This window comes from Lithobates pipiens, unplaced genomic scaffold (genome assembly GCF_037356315.1).
Source record: "Lithobates pipiens isolate NorthernLeopardFrog02 unplaced genomic scaffold, aLitPip1_a1.2 Scaffold_27, whole genome shotgun sequence".
Classification (NCBI taxonomy): Eukaryota; Metazoa; Chordata; class Amphibia; order Anura; family Ranidae; genus Lithobates; species Lithobates pipiens.
The window spans coordinates 210,391,595-210,410,403 of NW_027507788.1; the positions used below are offsets into that span (position 1 = coordinate 210,391,595).

The 18,809-nt window shown below is 44.0% G+C and overlaps 1 protein-coding gene across 1 annotated transcript in view; it reads right to left on the reverse strand.

Annotated features, from left to right (window-relative positions):
* The window catches only part of PDE9A (phosphodiesterase 9A), an 83,061-nt gene that overhangs the window by 35,417 nt on the left and 28,835 nt on the right, over positions 1–18,809 (reverse strand). Inside the window, exons 5-7 of the mRNA XM_077456172.1 lie at positions 17,060–17,130; positions 9,047–9,131; positions 934–1,012 (exon numbers count right to left, since the gene is read on the reverse strand). Of these exons, the coding sequence (XP_077312298.1) occupies positions 934–1,012; positions 9,047–9,131; positions 17,060–17,130 (235 nt within the window). The remainder of the gene's footprint in view (positions 1–933; positions 1,013–9,046; positions 9,132–17,059; positions 17,131–18,809) is intronic.

The window sequence follows — 18,809 nt, forward strand, 5'->3', positions numbered from 1 at the left end:
AGAACTTACCCACAAGGGGTACCACTGAACGTCATACACTAAGTTGGGCACCTTGGTCATCTTTCCTCACCTCTTCCTGCTACAAGGACATTATCTCTTCGACACCTCAGAGTTCATAATCAAACCACGTGATCGGCCCAATCCTAGATCTATCTTTTTGAATACCTATTAATTGCATTGTACTCGTTTTTGAGCTAATTACTCTATATGAATGTTGTCATGTCTGCCAGCCCCCCATCCCTCCATCCCTTCCATCCCAACCTCTCTCCTCTCCTTCTCTTTTCTTTCCTCTCCTTTCACTTTTCCCTATCTCTATATATAGGTATCACATCTATTATTTTATTGTAAGTACTTTCACTATATCCATTCTTCAGAGATTTGCAGGCTCATGGGTTTACCTTCCTCCTCCTTGTCTTATGGGCCACATTTCTCCAACCTTGTGTACCTAAAGTCTCCGGTTTATTGTTAGCCTAATTTACACTCATACTGAGGTTTACCCTATAGATGCATAAGAGCCATGTTATATAATCATTGATATCATTGTAATATTGACCTACTATGCTGATGTATCTTTTTATATACCTATATATCTCTTGTTCAATAAAAAGATATTAAGCAAAAAAAAAAAAAAGAAAGGTTCCTTAAAAACGGGACTTTAGAGGACCATGAACATTAACTTTAGTGTTCATGGTCCTCTAAAGTCCCGTTTTTTGAGGAACCTTTCTTTTACATGTTCTACAAGGGATGTGGACCTGAACCTCGTCTTTCCCATCCAATTAGTCTTATCCGCTGTTCTTCAATTCTAAAGGTTCAAGTACACCTGAACTTTTTTTATCCTTGAATTTTTGGTCAAAGACGTAACATTTGTCAGATTGGCACATCCTCCAGGCCTAAAGGTATTTATAAACACCAGACATGAGGTTGTTAACGTACCTTAGGGTAGCTTGGGACATCTTTACGGGGGTTCATTCGGACTTCCACAGATTGGTAACATCTGCAAGGGCAGTTCAGTCTGTTGGGATGATATCCATAGAGGAAAAGATGATATCGACCAGATGAAGGGGTCAGATAACATTCTTAGAAAACATATGTTGGAGGTATGCATTTTTGTTTACTACGACCACCGATAAGTAACAATGTGGGCCTACATAATTCCCCTTCCTTGCCTCAACAGTGTCCAGGAGCCCCAAAAATTGGACATTCTATTGTGCTAACATTGTACGTGGTTGTTGCCTCAATCCCTACCCCTTTTGTGCCTCACCATTGACCCCCTCATTGTGATGGGTAGTCTCACTGACCAATAATGAGACAGAGAGCATGTGGCAGAGACCACAACCATAGTGGCTTGAGTACTGTTTGCTTAAGGCCGGCCATACATGGTTCGAATTTCAGCCAGTTCAGCAGGAACCGGCTGAGATTCTAATCATTAATGGGCAGGCTAAATGTACCAAGTTGATCAATCGATCAACTTGAGTACAACCAGCTCACCAGATTTGCAAGCGGCTGCTATAACCACTGTCTTCTCCTGGCGTGGTCGGCTTATCCATTTGACCTTTGTTAATTTTTGGATGCCCATCCTCCAGACACATAGAATGGTTTGACAATAGGATGTGGATACCCTCCCCCCAACCCTCCTTGCTCTGTTTGAAACATAGATGAGGACGTGCCTTTATCTTCTAACTGATTTGTCCATCTAATTGAATCATGGATGATTATTGATAGGGATGGGCGAACGGTTTGGCCCGAGCATAAGTTCGGGCCGAACTTTCATTGTTGGGGCGTTCGGCGAATAGCTGAACAAACGGGTCATTCGACTGTTTGTTCAACTCCCCCCAAACCGATCACAATGCATTTCGGGGCTGAACAGAGCATTGCAAGCCCTGATTGGCTGAAGCAGTGGAAGCTTCCGCCAATTAGGACACAGTCCGCACAGAGCACTGTCTGAGTCATGATTGGACACTGTCATCATGACTTTATCCAATCATGGCTCATTCCAGCCCCACAGTATAAAAGTATTCTTTCAATGGCAGCCATTTTCAGTGTGATTTTGGCGTGGAGATAGAACAGGGCTCTGTTCAGTGCTATCAGTTAGTTAGTGTGCCATACTGTGCTATTTTGCTTCAATTGTCAGTGTAGAATATTAGTTTAGTGTCAGTCTAGGAATAGTTTGAGTGTAGTGAGGAGGACCATCATTCAGCTTTGCATAGTGTGCAGCTAGAGTAGGGACAGCTCAGATAGTTTCAGTGTAGTGTAATGAGACTGTGTCAACAATCTTGACATTAGTGTATAGCTAGAGTAGGGACAGTTCAGATAGCGTCAGTGTAGTGATGGCTGAACACCGTCTATTTGATTGTGTTACTGCCAGTTTAACGCCATTTATTTCTGTGGGCGTTACTGCCAGTTTTACATCATATAGTTCTGTGTGCGTTACTGCCAGTTTAATGCCATATCACTTTGTGTGCATTACTGCCACTTTAACGCCATATAGTTCTGTGTGCGTTACTGCCAGCTTAATTAAATATCGCTTTGTGTGCACTACTACCAGTTTAACGCCATATAGTTCTGTGTGCGTTACTGCCAGTTTAACACCATATAGTTCTGTGTGCGTTACTGCCAGTTTAACGCCATATCGCTTTGTGTGCATTACTGCCACTTTAACGCCATATAGTTCTGTGTGCGTTACTGCCACTTTAACGCCATATAGTTCTGTGTGCGTTACTGCCAGTTTAACGCCATATCGCTTTGTGTGCATTACTGCCACTTTAACGCCATATAGTTCTGTGTGCGTTACTGCCAGTTTAATGCCATATCGCTTTGTGTGCGTTACTACCAGTTTAACGCCATATAGTTCTGTGTACGTTACCGCCAGTTTAACAGCATATAGTCCTGTGTGCGTTACTGCCAGTTTAACGCCATATCGCTTTGTGTGCATTACTGCCACTTTAAAGCCATATAGTTCTGTGTGTGTTACTGCCAGTTTAACGCCATATAGTTCTGTGTGCATTACTGCCAGTTTAACGCCTGGTGCGAACCGAACAGGGGTCCGTTCGGTTCATCCCTAATTATTGAGGGCTTTTGAACACCTTTTGTATATACCTTACCATATGAGAATCTCCTGCCCTTCCCCACTCATTGTCAGGGCTGGGCTCAGCCCTTCCTTCTCACAACTGGCCGCTCAGCTGTCGGCTAATTGCCAGCTCCCATTTCTCCACAGTTACTCAGCTGTTGATGATATCCTGCTCGTTAGTCCTGCCTACTTAAGCCATCCAGTCCAGAGGATCTCTGCCTTCGCCTTGGTCAACATTACAGAAAATTTCTCCTGCGGTCCTGTTCAAGACTTGCTTTGCTGACATCCCTTCTGGCTCCAGATCCTGCTTGCTGTTCCACTACATTGATCCCTGACTTCTGGCTTTGCTGACTATCCGTTCCGGTTACTGAACTTTGGCTATGTTTTGACTACATTTGTTCTTTTTACTTTATTATTAAAGAAGTGTGATTTAACTTTACGCCTGTCTCTGCCTGATTTCATGGTTTCTGACACTCATCTGTAGCATTTGAGTGAATCTATGGTTTTAATACAATGGGAATTATTGGCTTTATCATGCTGTTCATCATATGTCTTCCTGAAGAAGATCTATCAAAATGCATCGAGTTTACATGTAGATTGTATTGGATCTAAACAATTACCGTATATACTCGAGTATAAGCCGAGATTTTCAGCCTCTTTTTTGAGGCTGAAAGTGCCCCCTCGGCTTATACTCGAGTCATCGCTGTCTGACTGCTCGATCAGCGTATCGAGCAGACAGACGGCGGACATTAAAATTCAAAAGCCGCGCCTCCTTCTCCGCCTCCGCCTGTGATAGGCGGAACACTGAATTTCCCAGCAGTCAGTGTTCCGCCTATCACGGACATCCGTTCATTCTCATACTACGGACGAGTATGAGAGGATGTCCGTGATAGGCGGAACACAGGCTGCTGGGAAATTGAGTGTTCCGCCTATCACAGGCGGAGGACGGAGGCGCAGCTTTTGAATCGTAGAATGGCCGCCGAGAAGAGCGGCGATCCATCGGCACGACACGGGACGGAGGAGGCACGGGACAGAGGAGGCACGGGACACCGGAAGGCACGGGACAGAGGAGGCACGGGACAGAGGAGGCTCGGGACGACGGCGGCTCGGGACGGAGGCTTGGGACACAGGTAGGCTAGTGTTCTCCACAATCTTTTGTCCTTTATTTTGTTCTTCGGTCCCTGGAATTTGTTGGCTTGGTTTCCAAGGAGACCAAATTCCAACCAGCATTTTTTGGAGCCGATGTGAGCAGAGATTGTGCTAATGTTAACACTTACTTTTCCTGAAATATAATTATATTATATTTTTATTATGCAAGAGGAACTTTTTTTATATGCTTTCATGCCCTCTATAGATGTGCAAATTACCATGGATTCCTTTTAATCTCTAGAGTCTTGATTTAACAATCCTAATGGGTTAACATGTGGAAAATGTAGTAAAATGTATTGTTTCTTTTGATTTCCAAGTTGACAAACATTTAAATATGACCTTTGCATAGTACTACTACTATTATACAGGATTTATATAGCACCAGCAGTTTGTAGAATGCTTTACAAAATGAAGGCAGACATTAGTTACAATACAAGAGGAATCAGAAGGCCTTGCTCAATATTTACAGTAGATAGGTTTATTGACAAAACTAAATAATTCTGCCACAATACAAATTGACTTCTTTATGTAGCATGTTATTCTGTATATATGGACCCTGTACAGTAACATTTCTCATTGTGTATTCTGGCTTTAGTTATAATTATTTGTTCCTATTCTGTATACAGTACACACACACACACACACACACACACACACACACACACACACACACACACACACGGATGGATGGATGGATACACACACACACACACACACAGGGATGGATGGATGGATGAATACACACACACACACACACACACACACACACACACACAGGGATGGATGGACGGACACACAGGGATGGATGGATGGATGGATGGATGGATGGACACACACACAGGGATGGATGGACGGACACACACACAGGGATGGACGGACACACAGGGATGGACAGCCATGTCTCACCCTCGGCTTATACACGAGTCAATAAGTTTTCCAGTTATTTGGGGGTAAATTGGGGGCCTCGGCTTATATTCGGGTCGGCCTATACTCGAGTATATACGGTACTTGAATCCTAAGTTCAGTATTTTACTGTTTGTTTTGTTTATCATTAAATGTTATAACAAAATGTATGTTTTTTTTTTATATACGCAGTCCTTTCCTTGTCATCTATATGTTCCTCTAAAAATCTTTGGCTACTACTATTGTTGTTTGTATATGTTATACTTAGGGACTAGGACATACAGTATCTCACAAAAGTGAGTACACCCCTTACATTTTTGTAAATATTTTCTTCTATCTTTTCATGTGACAACACTGAAGAAATGACACTTGTCTACAATGTAAAGTAGTGAGTGTACAGCTTGTATAACAGTGTAAATTTGCCGTCCCCTCAAAATAACTCAACACACAGCCATTAATGTCTAAACCACTGGCAACAAAAGTGAGTACATCCCTAAGTGAAAATTTCCCATAGACACCAATATTAACCACTTCTCGACTAGTGCACAACGATGTACGTTGGCACAATAGCACGGGTGGGCAAAAGGTCGTACCCATACGTCCCTCCGTCATGCCGTGGGAACGTGCCCGCGGTCTCGTGGACTTGATGTCTGCTGGTGGCCCACGATCGCAGCGTGGAGAGGCAGAACAGGGAACTGTTCTGTAAACACAGCATTTCTCTGTTCTGCCTAGTGACATGTCAGGAATCCACTGCTCCCTGTGATCGGGAGCAACGATCTCTATCATGTCCTAGGTAGCCCACCCCCCCCCCCCTACAATTAGAACACACTGAGGGAACACAGTTAACCCCTTGATCGCCCCCTAGTGTTATCCCCTTCCCTACCAGTGACATTTATACAGTAATCAGCGGCTATTTTTAGCTCTGATCGCTGTATAAATGTCAATGGTCACAAAATAGTGTCAAAAGTGTCTGATCTGTCCGCTGCAATGTCGCAGTCCAGATAAAAATCTCAGATCACCGCTATTAGTAGCAAAAAAAAAAAATTATAATAAAAATGCCATAAATCTATCCCCTGTTTTGTAGACGCTATAACTTTTGCGCAAACCAATCAATATACACTTACTGCGATTTTTTTTTTTTATACCAAAAATATGAAGTAGAATATATATTGGCCTAAAGTGAGGAAGAAATGTGTTTTTTTATATATTTATTGGGGATATTTATTATAGCAAAAAGTGAAAAATATTGCTTTTTTTCCCAAAATGGCTTTTTTTTTGTTTATAGCGCAAAAAATAAAAACCGCAGAGATGATCAAATACCACCAAAAGAAAGCTCTATTTTTGGGAAAAAAAGGACGTCAATTTTTGTTTGGGAGCCACGTCGCAGGACCACGCAATTGTCAGTTAAGGCGACGCAGTGCCGTTTCGCAAAAAATGCTTTGGCCATTAAGGGGGTAAAAATCTTGCGGGGCTGAAATGGTTAAAGACCGGGAGCAGTGCCATGCCAAGTTGACCAAGATTTCCCATAGACGTCAATGTGTCCGTACTTGCTGGTATACGTAAAGCGGGGTATGCCTGTATCTCTCTCATCTATTCACAGAGACGGAGTGCGTGCAGCGCACTCCCAGTACAAAGGGAGTTACTCAAATATGCGGTCCCACGGAAAAAAAAAAGCCCAGTCCAATGGGACTGCATATATAGTGCAATTCCCTGTGACACAAATAGTGCATTGTCCCATGTTGCTAAGTGCTTTCTAACCATAGTTATGAGGTCCGACCTGCCTCCCTCCTCCCCTGCCGTGGCCGATCCAGCGGCAACTTTCAAGGAGATTCATAACTCCAGCTTGTCTTGGCTCTAAATAGTTTCCACAAACAAAGAAACAGCGGCAAGAGGAGTGCAGACGGAGGGAGGACGTGCCAGGACCTGCATTCCTCTTGCCGTGGCAGGAGAGGAAGGGGGGCAGGTCGGACCTCCATAACTAGGGTTAGAAAGCACTAAGCAACATGGGGCAAAACATGATGATAGATCTTCTTTAGGTGAGACGTGCGCTGAAATCACATGACTATCTCAGCTGTTCCTGGAAAAAAGCCTAACTCCCTCCCCTTACACTGCAGTAGGCTCTTTATTGGCCTTTCAGGAGTTTTGGGGTGCCCGGGAAAAGCTTCACATAAACAGAAACAGTCAAGATTTGCATATCCTTTCATCTGCCTATGTTATGGTTGCCACCTCATCCCTTTATACCCAAACACATATTAATTACACAGGTTCTATGGCTGATTAAGGTGGTAATTAAGCTCCACTTGGTGCCTCATCTGCATTTAATTAGCCTCAGAACCCGTGTGATTCATAGGTGTTCGGGTTTAAAGGGTTGAGGTGGCAACTCTAGCCTATATCCTGCAAAATGCTGACCATTTTGCCACCATTTTCACTGAAGATTACATCTACATTTGTGTATTATATGCTCAAGTCTGTGACCCTCTTCTTTCCCTAATAGGCTATCTCAGTGGTTGTCAACTTATGAGCTAAAGGGGGCCACAAATGTGGCCCCTGACATCACCAAAGCACCATACGTAATGTTCAGTATATGCAGGGCCGTCTTTAAGGCAGAGCAAAAGGGGCATCTGCCCTGGGCCCTGTCATTGTTGTAGGGCCCTAAGAAGCTGCCTCATACTTGCCAACTATCCCAATATAAATTCCCTTGTCCCTTGAAGTTTTAGTCCTGTGCTGTGTCCCGATATCTCAAGGTGAAGTGCTGCTACTAATGCTGCCCAGCTCTGCCCTATTGTTGTGTACAGCTGACTCACCTTTAGACCCTGTGTTTACATGTAATAACCGGCATTCATATGTAAATAGTGGCAGCATTACTAAGTAAATAGATGCGTCTGGCAGCATTGATATGTAAATAAAGGTGGCATTCATATGTGTATCATGCTCCCCTGCAGTGAGGAGATGATGTGCTGTCACCTCTAGCAACCAATCGGTGAGCAGTATTACTTTACAGTAATCACTAGCAACCAATTAACAAGCAGAAATGATTTGCTGTAACCTCTAGCAACTTATCAGTGAGCCGTAATGTGCGCTGTAACCTCTAGCAACCAGTTATTAAGCAGTAATGATGTGCTGTAACCACTGGCAACCAGTTGCAATTGCTGCCTGATCTGATACAGTAAACTGATTTTAAGTCTAGCTGCTATTTATTGTATGTCTCAGAGCAGGTGGAGAGCAAAATTGCATGGTTGGGGGGGGGGGGGCCCAAGAAATTTTGTTGCCCAGGGTCCAACCAATATTAAAGACGGCCCTGAGTATATGTAATGCTTGAGAGGACTTTCAGAGACTGCAGACCTAATAGAGGAGATGAGGGTCGGAGAGTGAGGACATTGTTGGTGGGGATATGCTACAGAAGACAGTACGGAACTGGGAACGTGTTACATGAGGCTAATAGAGATCAATGCTATTACCCTAATCAACGTTTCCACTACAGACTGCTAAGGTCCAAGGGCCACACATCATGTACCAAAGGGCCACAGGTTGGGCACCAGGGGGCTTTTGAAACAGACAACACATACAGTGGCAGGAAGATGCCGGGAGGTGGACAGAGCACCACTATCCAAGTTTTAGTTACAATTTGCGTAATTACTAGGTCTGCGGTTTTGAACTCCTATGGCCACACACACCTGGAAACCCTGGTTTACCAAACAGCAAAAACATCTGCAGGTTTGCTACTGTACATGTATAGGGTAGTTTATTTTTGTGAAGAGGGTTAAACCATTGGTTGAAGGAAAGTGACACCTCTGGACATTTAGGTAAGGGCTACAAAAGGTAAAATGAGAGGTTTGGAAAGACACTTTTTATGTACATTTTCAGATCACGCCCTAGTCTCATTAATTTCCAGTGTTAGGTATTTCATAGGACAAGACTTCCTCTCACCTGTGGTTCCTCTTTTCAAGTTCATCCCGTAGCTGCCTCAGCTCGTTCTTACACGTGTCAATGCTGAGAACTTTCTGACCTTCAACTGCCAAGACGAAACAGGGAAGGACTGAGAAGAGTCTCTATACATCATTGTCTGATGCTCACTATGATTAGGCCAAAGCAGCCTCCTTCAGGTCATTACTTATTGCTCGTATATACTATATTACCAAAAGTAATGGGACACCTGCCTTTACTCGCACATGAACTTCATCGGCATCCCAATCTTAGTCCACAGGGTTCAATATTGAGTTGACCCACCCTTTGCAGCTATAATAGCTTCTACACTTCTAGGAAGGCCGTCCACAAGGTTTAGGAGTGTGTCTATGGGAATATTTCTCAAATCCAGTCCTCAGGCCCCCCCAACAGGTCATGTTTTCAGGATTTCCCTCAGATGAAACGGCTGTGGTAATTGCTAAGGCAGTGAAACTGATCAAATCACCTGTGAAAAATAATGGAAAACCTGAAAACATGACCTGTTGGGGGGGCCTGAGGACTGGATTTGAGAAACACTGGTCTATGGGAATGTTTGACTATTCTTCCAGAAACGCATTTGTGAGGTCTGGTACTGATGTTGGACAAAAAGGCCTGGCTCGTAGTCTCCCCTCTAATTCATCCAAAAGGTGTTCTATCAGGTTGAGGTTAGGACAGTCAAGTTCCTCCACCCCAAACTCGCTCATCCATGTCTTTATGGACCTTGTTTTATGCACTGGTCCAAATCATTTGGTGGAGGGGGGATTATGGTGTGGGATTATTTTTCAGGGGTTGGGCTTGGCCCCTTAGTTCCAGTGAAGGGAACTCTTGAGGTGTCAGCATACCAAGACATTTTGGACAATTTCATGCTCCCAACTTTGTGGGAACAGTTTGGGGATGGCCCCTTTCTGTACCAACATGATTGCGCACCAACGCAAGGTCCATAAAGGCATAGATGAGCGAATGTGGGGTGGAGGAACTTTGCCTCAACCCAAGAGAACACCTTTGGGATAAATTAGACCAGAGACTGTGAGCCAGGCTTTCTTCTCCAACATCAGTGCCTGACCTCACAAATGTGCTTCTGGAAGAATGGTCAAACATTCCCATAGACACACTCCTAAACCTTGTGGACAGCCTTCCCGGAAGAGTCAAAGCTGTTACAGCTGCAAAGGGTGGGCCAACTCAATATTGAACCCTACGGACTAAGACTGGGATGACATTAAAGTTCATGTAAGTATAAAGGCAGGTGTCCCAATACTTTTGACAATATAGTCTATGTGTCACTAGAGGAACAGTTGTATGAAGTAGTAGCATAAATGGAAATTCCACATGGTGACACATTGAGGGGGATTTACTAAACTGGTGAACAGAATCCGGAGCAGCATTTCATAGTAACCAGGTTTTATTGTCAAAGCTTAATTGAACAAGCTGAAGTTAGAAGCAAATTGGTCACAGGGTTGCCAACCGTCAGAAAATTTATGGACAGTTTTGATTTTTACAACCATTTGTAAATATCAGGGCTGATAATTTGTCATGGTGTATTGACTATTTTATTACAAACGTTTCTATTGGAAGATCAAGTTGTATACAGATTATGGCAGACAGATTTATCGACATTAAATAGGAAAACTCCAACATAGACATGTTCTACAGAAAGTGGAACTGGATACGGGAAATCTGTTATCTTTACATAAATTTTAGTGAAAAACGGAATAGGAGAACAATAAAGTGAGATAAATAATGGATATAATCGTAATAAAAGCTTAGTAGAGAAATAGATCATCAGAACCAGTACTTGTCCGTTACCTAATACACAGAATCATAAGAAGGGTTACAAAAAAGGGGTATCCCAGTGTTCCCATTTCTTGTCAAACCGATGCATGGTGTCGTACAAAGTATGGTGGATTTGCTCCAATAATTTGATCATCTCCATCCTGGCCAACACCTGTGACCAGAAAATGGAGGAGGAGCGCCAATTTAGTGCAGTCACCCAGTGAATGGCCACAAAAAGTGTGCGAATCAATCTTGCACATGGAATGGGAAGTTGGAAACATCTGGGATGGAGGTAAAGAAGAGACACATTCGCAATGTTAATGTTATATGGCGACCCTGCTATGGAGGATGCTCTCGTGGCTGCTTGTTGCCAAATAGGTTGAAGGTGTTTCCAACTCCAAAAAAATAAGGATAAAAGAGCCTAAATCTGGGCAGCCACGAAAACAATGGGGAGACGCTGTAGGGTAAAGGGAGTGGAGCTTTGTAGGTGTCAAATACCATCTGGTGCGAAACTTAATTGCAGTCTCACGAATAGCGATCTCATATTTTTTAACATGTTTTCCAACATCTCTTCCCACTCAAGAGGTGTGAAAGTGAGACCCGTATCTATCTCCCATTTGATCATTGGCTTCATTTTTTTCTGCGAGAAATATTTAATTGAGATATCGATAGATCCGTGAGGTTAGCTGTATTGGCTTTTTATGTGTAAACCAATCAAATTACTTGTTATGGGTATTGTCAGTGTTTCCGTATCGTGTTTATACTGTTTACATGTAGCACCCTGGTGTTTAGGCAGGGTTGCTAACAAATTTAGTTTGCCAGGTAGTAATTGCCCTTGCTAATTGTTTGGAGATCCACTGACTTTCCCCTAATTCTGGAATTGCTGCACTTTCCTCTTCTGTCACTAGGTGGCATTGTGGCTGGTGACATTAGATCAACATGGGCATAGCAAGGACAGATCAAGAATGGATGGGGTGTCCCAGCCAATAGGTAGGGGTTTCTTTAGTCCCTTAGCCTGCTGAGAGAGCCTATTTATTTGGGTGGAGTCAGGTGATCGAGGGTTCTGTGCTACCTGGATGGCTGTCTGGGTGGACGTGTGTTATGTAGTCCCGGGCTGCTAGGTCAGAAGCCTGAGGCCTATCCCGGGGACACCTGGCTGCTAGGCTGCCTCAGGCCTATCCAGGAGTAGGAGAAGCAGCGTAGGGTTGGGACTACAAGATTGGCGTCCAACCGAGTCGTGAAGGCTCAGCCGGATGGGGGAACCAGTTGTGGTTGGGGGTAAAGGGGAAGCTGTCGCCACTAAGGGACCATCCACCTTGTTACCGGAGACTACATTGAGTAAGCTTGAGCAAGTAACAGAGCAGTCTTCTCAACAGCCTGGGACGGAGGAGAAGTGGGAAAACTTTGGCGAGTGCCCAACCAGAAACCCAGCAGGTTAGCGGGGGTGACACTTGAGGAGTAAACAGCGGGATAGCTGTGGAAGAGCTCAGGAGATCTGGTGACGACTGGGAAGTCTAGTGAGAGACCTTGAAGACCTACAGTGGGATACTTGGAGATAAGAAACGGACTGTTCTATGTTACCAAGAGTTATGTACAACTACCTTTAGTGACTGTTACAAGTTCAGTGCCATAGCAGACAGCAGCCCTACCTATACAGACGTGGCATCCAGCTGGAGGCCTTTCCCTGTATAGCTGTCTACCTATAGTGTCTTTGAGTCTTTAACATTGCATCTACCTAAGGGTGTCCTGGCCTTAACCCGCGCTCCCACAGTTCTTGTTAAGAGACAATAAATCTCTTGTTTGCATTCAAAAAGTGACTGGCGCCCACCAGTTCATCTTGCATTACTCCCACCATGCCTGGTAACCCACTCTACAAAGGACGTCAGCTCTCCCTAACTCTTGAGGTCACCATTAGGCATCTGGGGGCCTGGGACTTTGCTACATACATATCGATTGTCTTTGTTTTTAATAGGAATTCTGCCTTTTTTTTTTTTAGGTTATCAGTAAAAAATGTGCTCCGTCAGTAACTTTTCCATGTTGTGTCAGTAAAAAAATTCTGCAGGAGGTTGGCAACCCTGATTGTTTACTATGCACAGCTGCACCTGATTCTGTGTTCCTCAGTCTTAGTAAATCTCCCCTATTGCTTTCAAACAATAAAGAGTCAAAACTATCACACTTTGATGTATGCACAATGTCAATGGGAACGCAAATGCTTTGAAGGAAGTCAACTGGAGGTCAGAAGAAGATCAATTTCAGATCACATGCACTTGTGAAAGACCTTCGATGGAACTAAATCTATTTTTTTAAATCTTATCTAAGAATTTTTCGTTCAAATTTCCCACCATTAGTGGGCTGCAGCAACAGCCAATTTACAGTGCCTTGCAAAAGTATTCAGCCCCCTTGGCTTTTTACCTATTTTGTTACATTACAGCCTTTAGTTCAATGTTGTTGTTTTTTATCTGAATTATATGTAATGGATCAGAACACAATAGTCTAAGTTGGTGAAGTAAAATGAGAAAAATATATACATAAAACTATTTTTCAGAAATAAAAAAATGATAATTGACATGTGCGTATGTATTCACCCCCAGTTGTCATGAAGCCCATAAAAAGCTCCGGTGCCACCAATTACCTTCAGAAGTCACATAATTAGTGAAATGATGTCCACCTGTGTGCAATCCAAGTGTCACATGATCTGTCATTACATATATACACCTTTTTGAAAGGCCCCAGAGGCTGCAACACCTGAGCAAGAGGCACCACTAACCAAACACTGCCATGAAGACCAAGGAACTCTCCAAACAAGTAAGGGACAATGTTGTTGAGAAGTACAAGTCAGGGTTAGGGTTAAAACAAAATAAAAAATTAAAATTAAAGTAAGGGTTAGAAAAAATATCCAAATCTTTGATGATCCCTAGGAGCACCACCAAATCTATCATAACCAAATGGAAAGAACATGGCACAACAGAAAACCTGCCAAGAGAAGGCTGCACACCAAAACTCACGGACTGGGCAAGGAGGGCATTAATCAGAAAGGGCAGCACAGAGACCTAAGGTAACCCTGGAGGAGCTGCAGAGTTCCACAGCAGAGACTGGAGTATCTGTACATAGGACGACAATAAGCCGTACGCTCCATAGAGTTGGGCTTTATGGCAGAGTGGCCAGAAGAAAGACGTTACTTTCAGCAAAAAACAAAACAGCATTTTTTGAGTTTTCGAAAAGGCATGTGGGAGACTCCCAAAATGTATGGAGGAAGGTGCTCTGCTCTGATGTATGGAAGAAGGTGCTCTGGTCTGATGTATGGAGGAAGGTGATCTGGTCTGATGTATGGAGGAAGGTGCTCTGGTCTGATGTATGGAGGAAGGTGCTCTGGTCTGATGTATGGAGGAAGGTGATCTGGTCTGATGTATGGAGGAAGGTGCTCTGGTCTGATGTATGGAGGAAGGTGATCTGGTCTGATGTATGGAGGAAGGTGATCTGGTCTGATGTATGGAGGAAGGTGATCTGGTCTGATGTATGGAGGAAGGTGATCTGGTCTGATGTATGGAGGAAGGTGATCTGGTCTGATGTATAGAGGAAGGTGATCTGGTCTGATGTATAGAGGAAGGTGATCTGGTCTGATGTATGGAGGAAGGTGCTCTGCTCTGATGTATAGAGGAAGGTGATCTGGTCTGATGTATGGAGGAAGGTGATCTGCTCTGATGTATGGAGGAAGGTGCTCTGCTCTGATGTATGGAGGAAGGTGATCTGCTCTGATGTATGGAGGAAGGTGCTCTGCTCTGATGTATAGAGGAAGGTGATCTGGTCTGATGTATGGAGGAAGGTGATCTGCTCTGATGTATGGAGGAAGGTGCTCTGCTCTGATGTATGGAGGAAGGTGATCTGCTCTGATGTATGGAGGAAGGTGCTCTGCTCTGATGTATGGAGGAAGGTGATCTGCTCTGATGTATGGAGGAAGGTGCTCTGGTCTGATGTATGGAGGAAGGTGATCTGGTCTGATGTATGGAGGAAGGTGATCTGGTCTGATGTATGGAGGAAGGTGCTCTGGTCTGATGTATGGAGGAAGGTGCTCTGGTCTGATGTATGGAGGAAGGTGCTCTGGTCTGATGTATGGAGGAAGGTGCTCTGGTCTGATGTATGGAGGAAGGTGATCTGGTCTGATGTATGGAGGAAGGTGCTCTGCTCTGATGTATGGAGGAAGGTGCTCTGGTCTGATGTATGGAGGAAGGTGCTCTGCTCTGATGTATGGAGGAAGGTGATCTGCTCTGATGTATGGAGGAAGGTTCTCTGGTCTGATGTATGGAGGAAGGTGCTCTGGTCTGATGTATGGAGGAAGGAGCTCTGGTCTGATGTATGGAGGAAGGTGCTCTGGTCTGATGTATGGAGGAAGGTGCTCTGCTCTGATGTATGGAGGAAGGTGATCTGCTCTGATGTATGGAGGAAGGTTCTCTGGTCTGATGTATGGAGGAAGGTGCTCTGGTCTGATGTATGAAGGAAGGTGCTCTGGTCTGATGTATGGAGGAAGGAGCTCTGGTCTGATGTATGGAGGAAGGAGCTCTGGTCTGATGTATGGAGGAAGGTGCTCTGGTCTGATGTATGGAGGAAGGTGCTCTGGTCTGATGTATGGAGGAAGGTTCTCTGGTCTGATGTATGGAGGAAGGTACTCTGCTCTGATGTATGGAGGAAGGTGCTCTGCTCTGATGTATGGAGGAAGGTGCTCTGGTCTGATGTATGGAGGAAGGTGATCTGGTCTGATGTATGGAGGAAGGTGATCTGGTCTGATGTATGGAGGAAGGTGCTCTGGTCTGATGTATAGAGGAAGGTACTCTGCTCTGATGTATGGAGGAAGGTGATCTGGTCTGATGTATGGAGGAAGGTGCTCTGGTCTGATGTATGGAGGAAGGTGATCTGGTCTGATGTATGGAGGAAGGTGCTCTGGTCTGATGTATGGAGGAAGGTGCTCTGGTCTGATGTATGGAGGAAGGTGCTCTGGTCTGATGTATGGAGGAAGGTACTCTGCTCTGATGTATGGAGGAAGGTGCTCTGCTCTGATGTATGGAGGAAGGTGCTCTGGTCTGATGAGACTAAAATTGAACTTTTTGTCCATCAAAGAAAACGCTATGTCTGGCGCAAACCCAACACAACACATCACCCAAAGAGCACCATCCACTGTGAAACATAGTGATGGCAGCATCATGCTGTGGGGATGTTTTTCAGCAGTCGGGACTGGAAAACTGGTCAGAGTTGAGGGAAAGGTGGATGGTGCTAAATACAGGGATATTCTTGAGCAAAACCTGTAGCACTCTGTGTGTGATTTGAGGCTAGGACGCAGGTTCACCTTCCAGAAGGACAATGACCCCAAACACACTGCTAAAGCAACACTTGAGTGGTTTAAAGGGAAACATGTAAATGTGTTGGAATGCCCTCGTCAAAGCCCAGACCTCAATCCAATATAAAATCTGTGGTCAGACTTAAAGATTGCTGTTCACAAGCGCAAACCATCCAACTTGAAGGAGCTGGAGAAGTTTTGCAAGGAGAAATGGGCAAAAATCCCAGTGGTAAGATGTGGCAAGCTCATAGAGACTTATCCAAAGCGACTTGGAGCTGTGATAGCCGCAAAAGGTGGCTCTACAAAGTATTGACTTTAGGGGGGTGAATAGTTATGCACATTGACTGTTTTCTGTTATTTTGTCCCATTTGTTGTTTGCTTCACAATAAAAAAAAATCTTCAAAGTTGTGGGCGTGTTCTGTAAATTAAATGATGTAAATCCTCAAACAATCCATGTTAATTCCAGGTTGCGAGGCCACAAAACACGAAAAATGCCAAGGGGGGTGAATACTTTTGCAAGGCACTGTACTTGCGGCTATCGAATTTAAGTAATCGGGCATGTTTGAAATTCGATTTTCCAATCAGTGATCGGAGAACCGTGCGAGAAATGTAATCGAAAAAGGAAATGCGCAAGAAAAGAAAATTCCCGCAAGGAAAAAAATAATCCCAGCCACGAAAAAATTATTTTCTGCGGCAACATGAGGCGAAATTGAAGGCTTGGTTGGTCAAATTTTTTCGAAAATCAATGGTGGCCACATCTGATCTTTTTCGAAATTGGACCCATGTATGGCCAGCCTAAGGAGGGTTTCAAACTGATTGAACATGCATATTAAGGTATGGCATTCAGCCAACTGACACAAGCCCAAATATATTTCCAGTAAAGAGTACAAATATCTCACCTTCAACCCGTCGTTCCAGGACCGTGAGCCGATCGCAGACCTCTCTCTTCAGCTCGCTGATCCGAAAAGCTCTGGAGAAAGAATAAAACAGTCAACAGGTTGTTGCCACAGAATAAAATAATAACTGTAACAGGGGCGGACTGACCATTGGGCCACTCGGGCACTGCCTGAGTGCCCCATGCCACTAGGGGGCCCCATCAGGGTTGCCAGCCTCAGTAAAACCAGGGACAGTATGTAAAAATCTGTGGTTTTTTTTTTTTTTACATCTGTCTCTGAAATCTCCCTTAGCGACATCCTTTTGGTCTAAAAATCCTGAGATTATAGCTGCCCCACCTCTCCAGTACCTTCTCAGCCAATAGAAACATGTCTGTGTATACTGTGTGATTGTATACTGTGTGTGTGTGTTTGTGTATACTGTGTGGCACCATAATCTCCTATTGCCCGGGGCCCCATGAGTTGTCAGTCCGCCCCTGAACTGTAACCATCTGGATAGTGTACATGTGTACAGTATCATCAAGATAGGGGGCGCACACACAGGCTTGCCTTGGCTGTGCTGTGATTCAGGACAGGACAAGCCGATCAGCAGGTCCCAGCCAATGATTTATGTCCGGGACCTGCTGATCAGCTTAGCGAATCATAGTACAGAGCCCTGTGTTTAACCGATTCTCGACCAGCGCACGACGATGTATTTCGGCAGAATGTCACGGACAAGCAAATGGGCGTACAGGTACGTCCCTTTAAATTTCCCGCCGCCGGTCCGGGACCTCCGTGAGTCGGGTCGCGGGTCCCGCGGACTCGATCGCCGAAGGGATTCCCGCAATCTTCTCACGGGGTGGAAGAACGGAGAGATGCTAATGTAAACAAGCATTTCCCCATTCTGCAGTCACAATAAAAATCGCAGATCGCCGCCATTACTAGTAAAAAATATAAAAATATTATATAATAATAATAATAATAATAATATATAATATATTATATTATAAAAATGCCAAAAACTATCCCCTATATTGTAGACGCTATAACTTTTGCGCAAACCAATCAATATACGCTTATTGCGCTTTTTTTTTATCCAAAAATATGTAGAAGAATACGTATCGGCCTAAACTGAGGAAAAAAAACATTTTTTTATATATTTTTGGGGGAAATTTATTAGAGCAAAATGTTTGTTTTTTTCAAAATTGTCGCTCTTTTTTTTGTTTATAGCGCAAAAAATAAAAACCACAGAGCAAATTTCGATTTAGTTTTAGTCTTATGCCGCGTACACACGTTCGGAATTTTCGGCCACCAAAAGAACGATGAGAGCTTTTCATCGGAAAATGCGACCGTGTGTACGCTCCATCGGAATTTAGCTGGCCGAATTCCCGACCAGCAAAAATTTGAGAGCATGTTCTCAATTTTTCTGACGGAAAAAGTTTCTATCGGAAATTCCGACCGTCTGTGGCAATTCCGATGCGCAGAATTCCTAAGCATGCTCGGAAACAATTGGACGCATGCTCGGAAGCATTGAACTTGATTTTTTTTCTCGGCTCGTCGTATTGTTGTATGTCACCGCGTTCGTGACGGTCGGAATTTGGTGTGACCGTGTGCAGGCAAGACAGCTTGAGCGGAATTCCGTCGGGAAAACCATCAGAGCTTTTTCCGACCATAATTCCGATCGTGTGTACGCGGCATTACTCTTAGGACTAAAATTGCATTTTAGTTTTAGTCGTATTCAGTCGACTAAATCTCCAGTACATTTTAGTCGACTAAA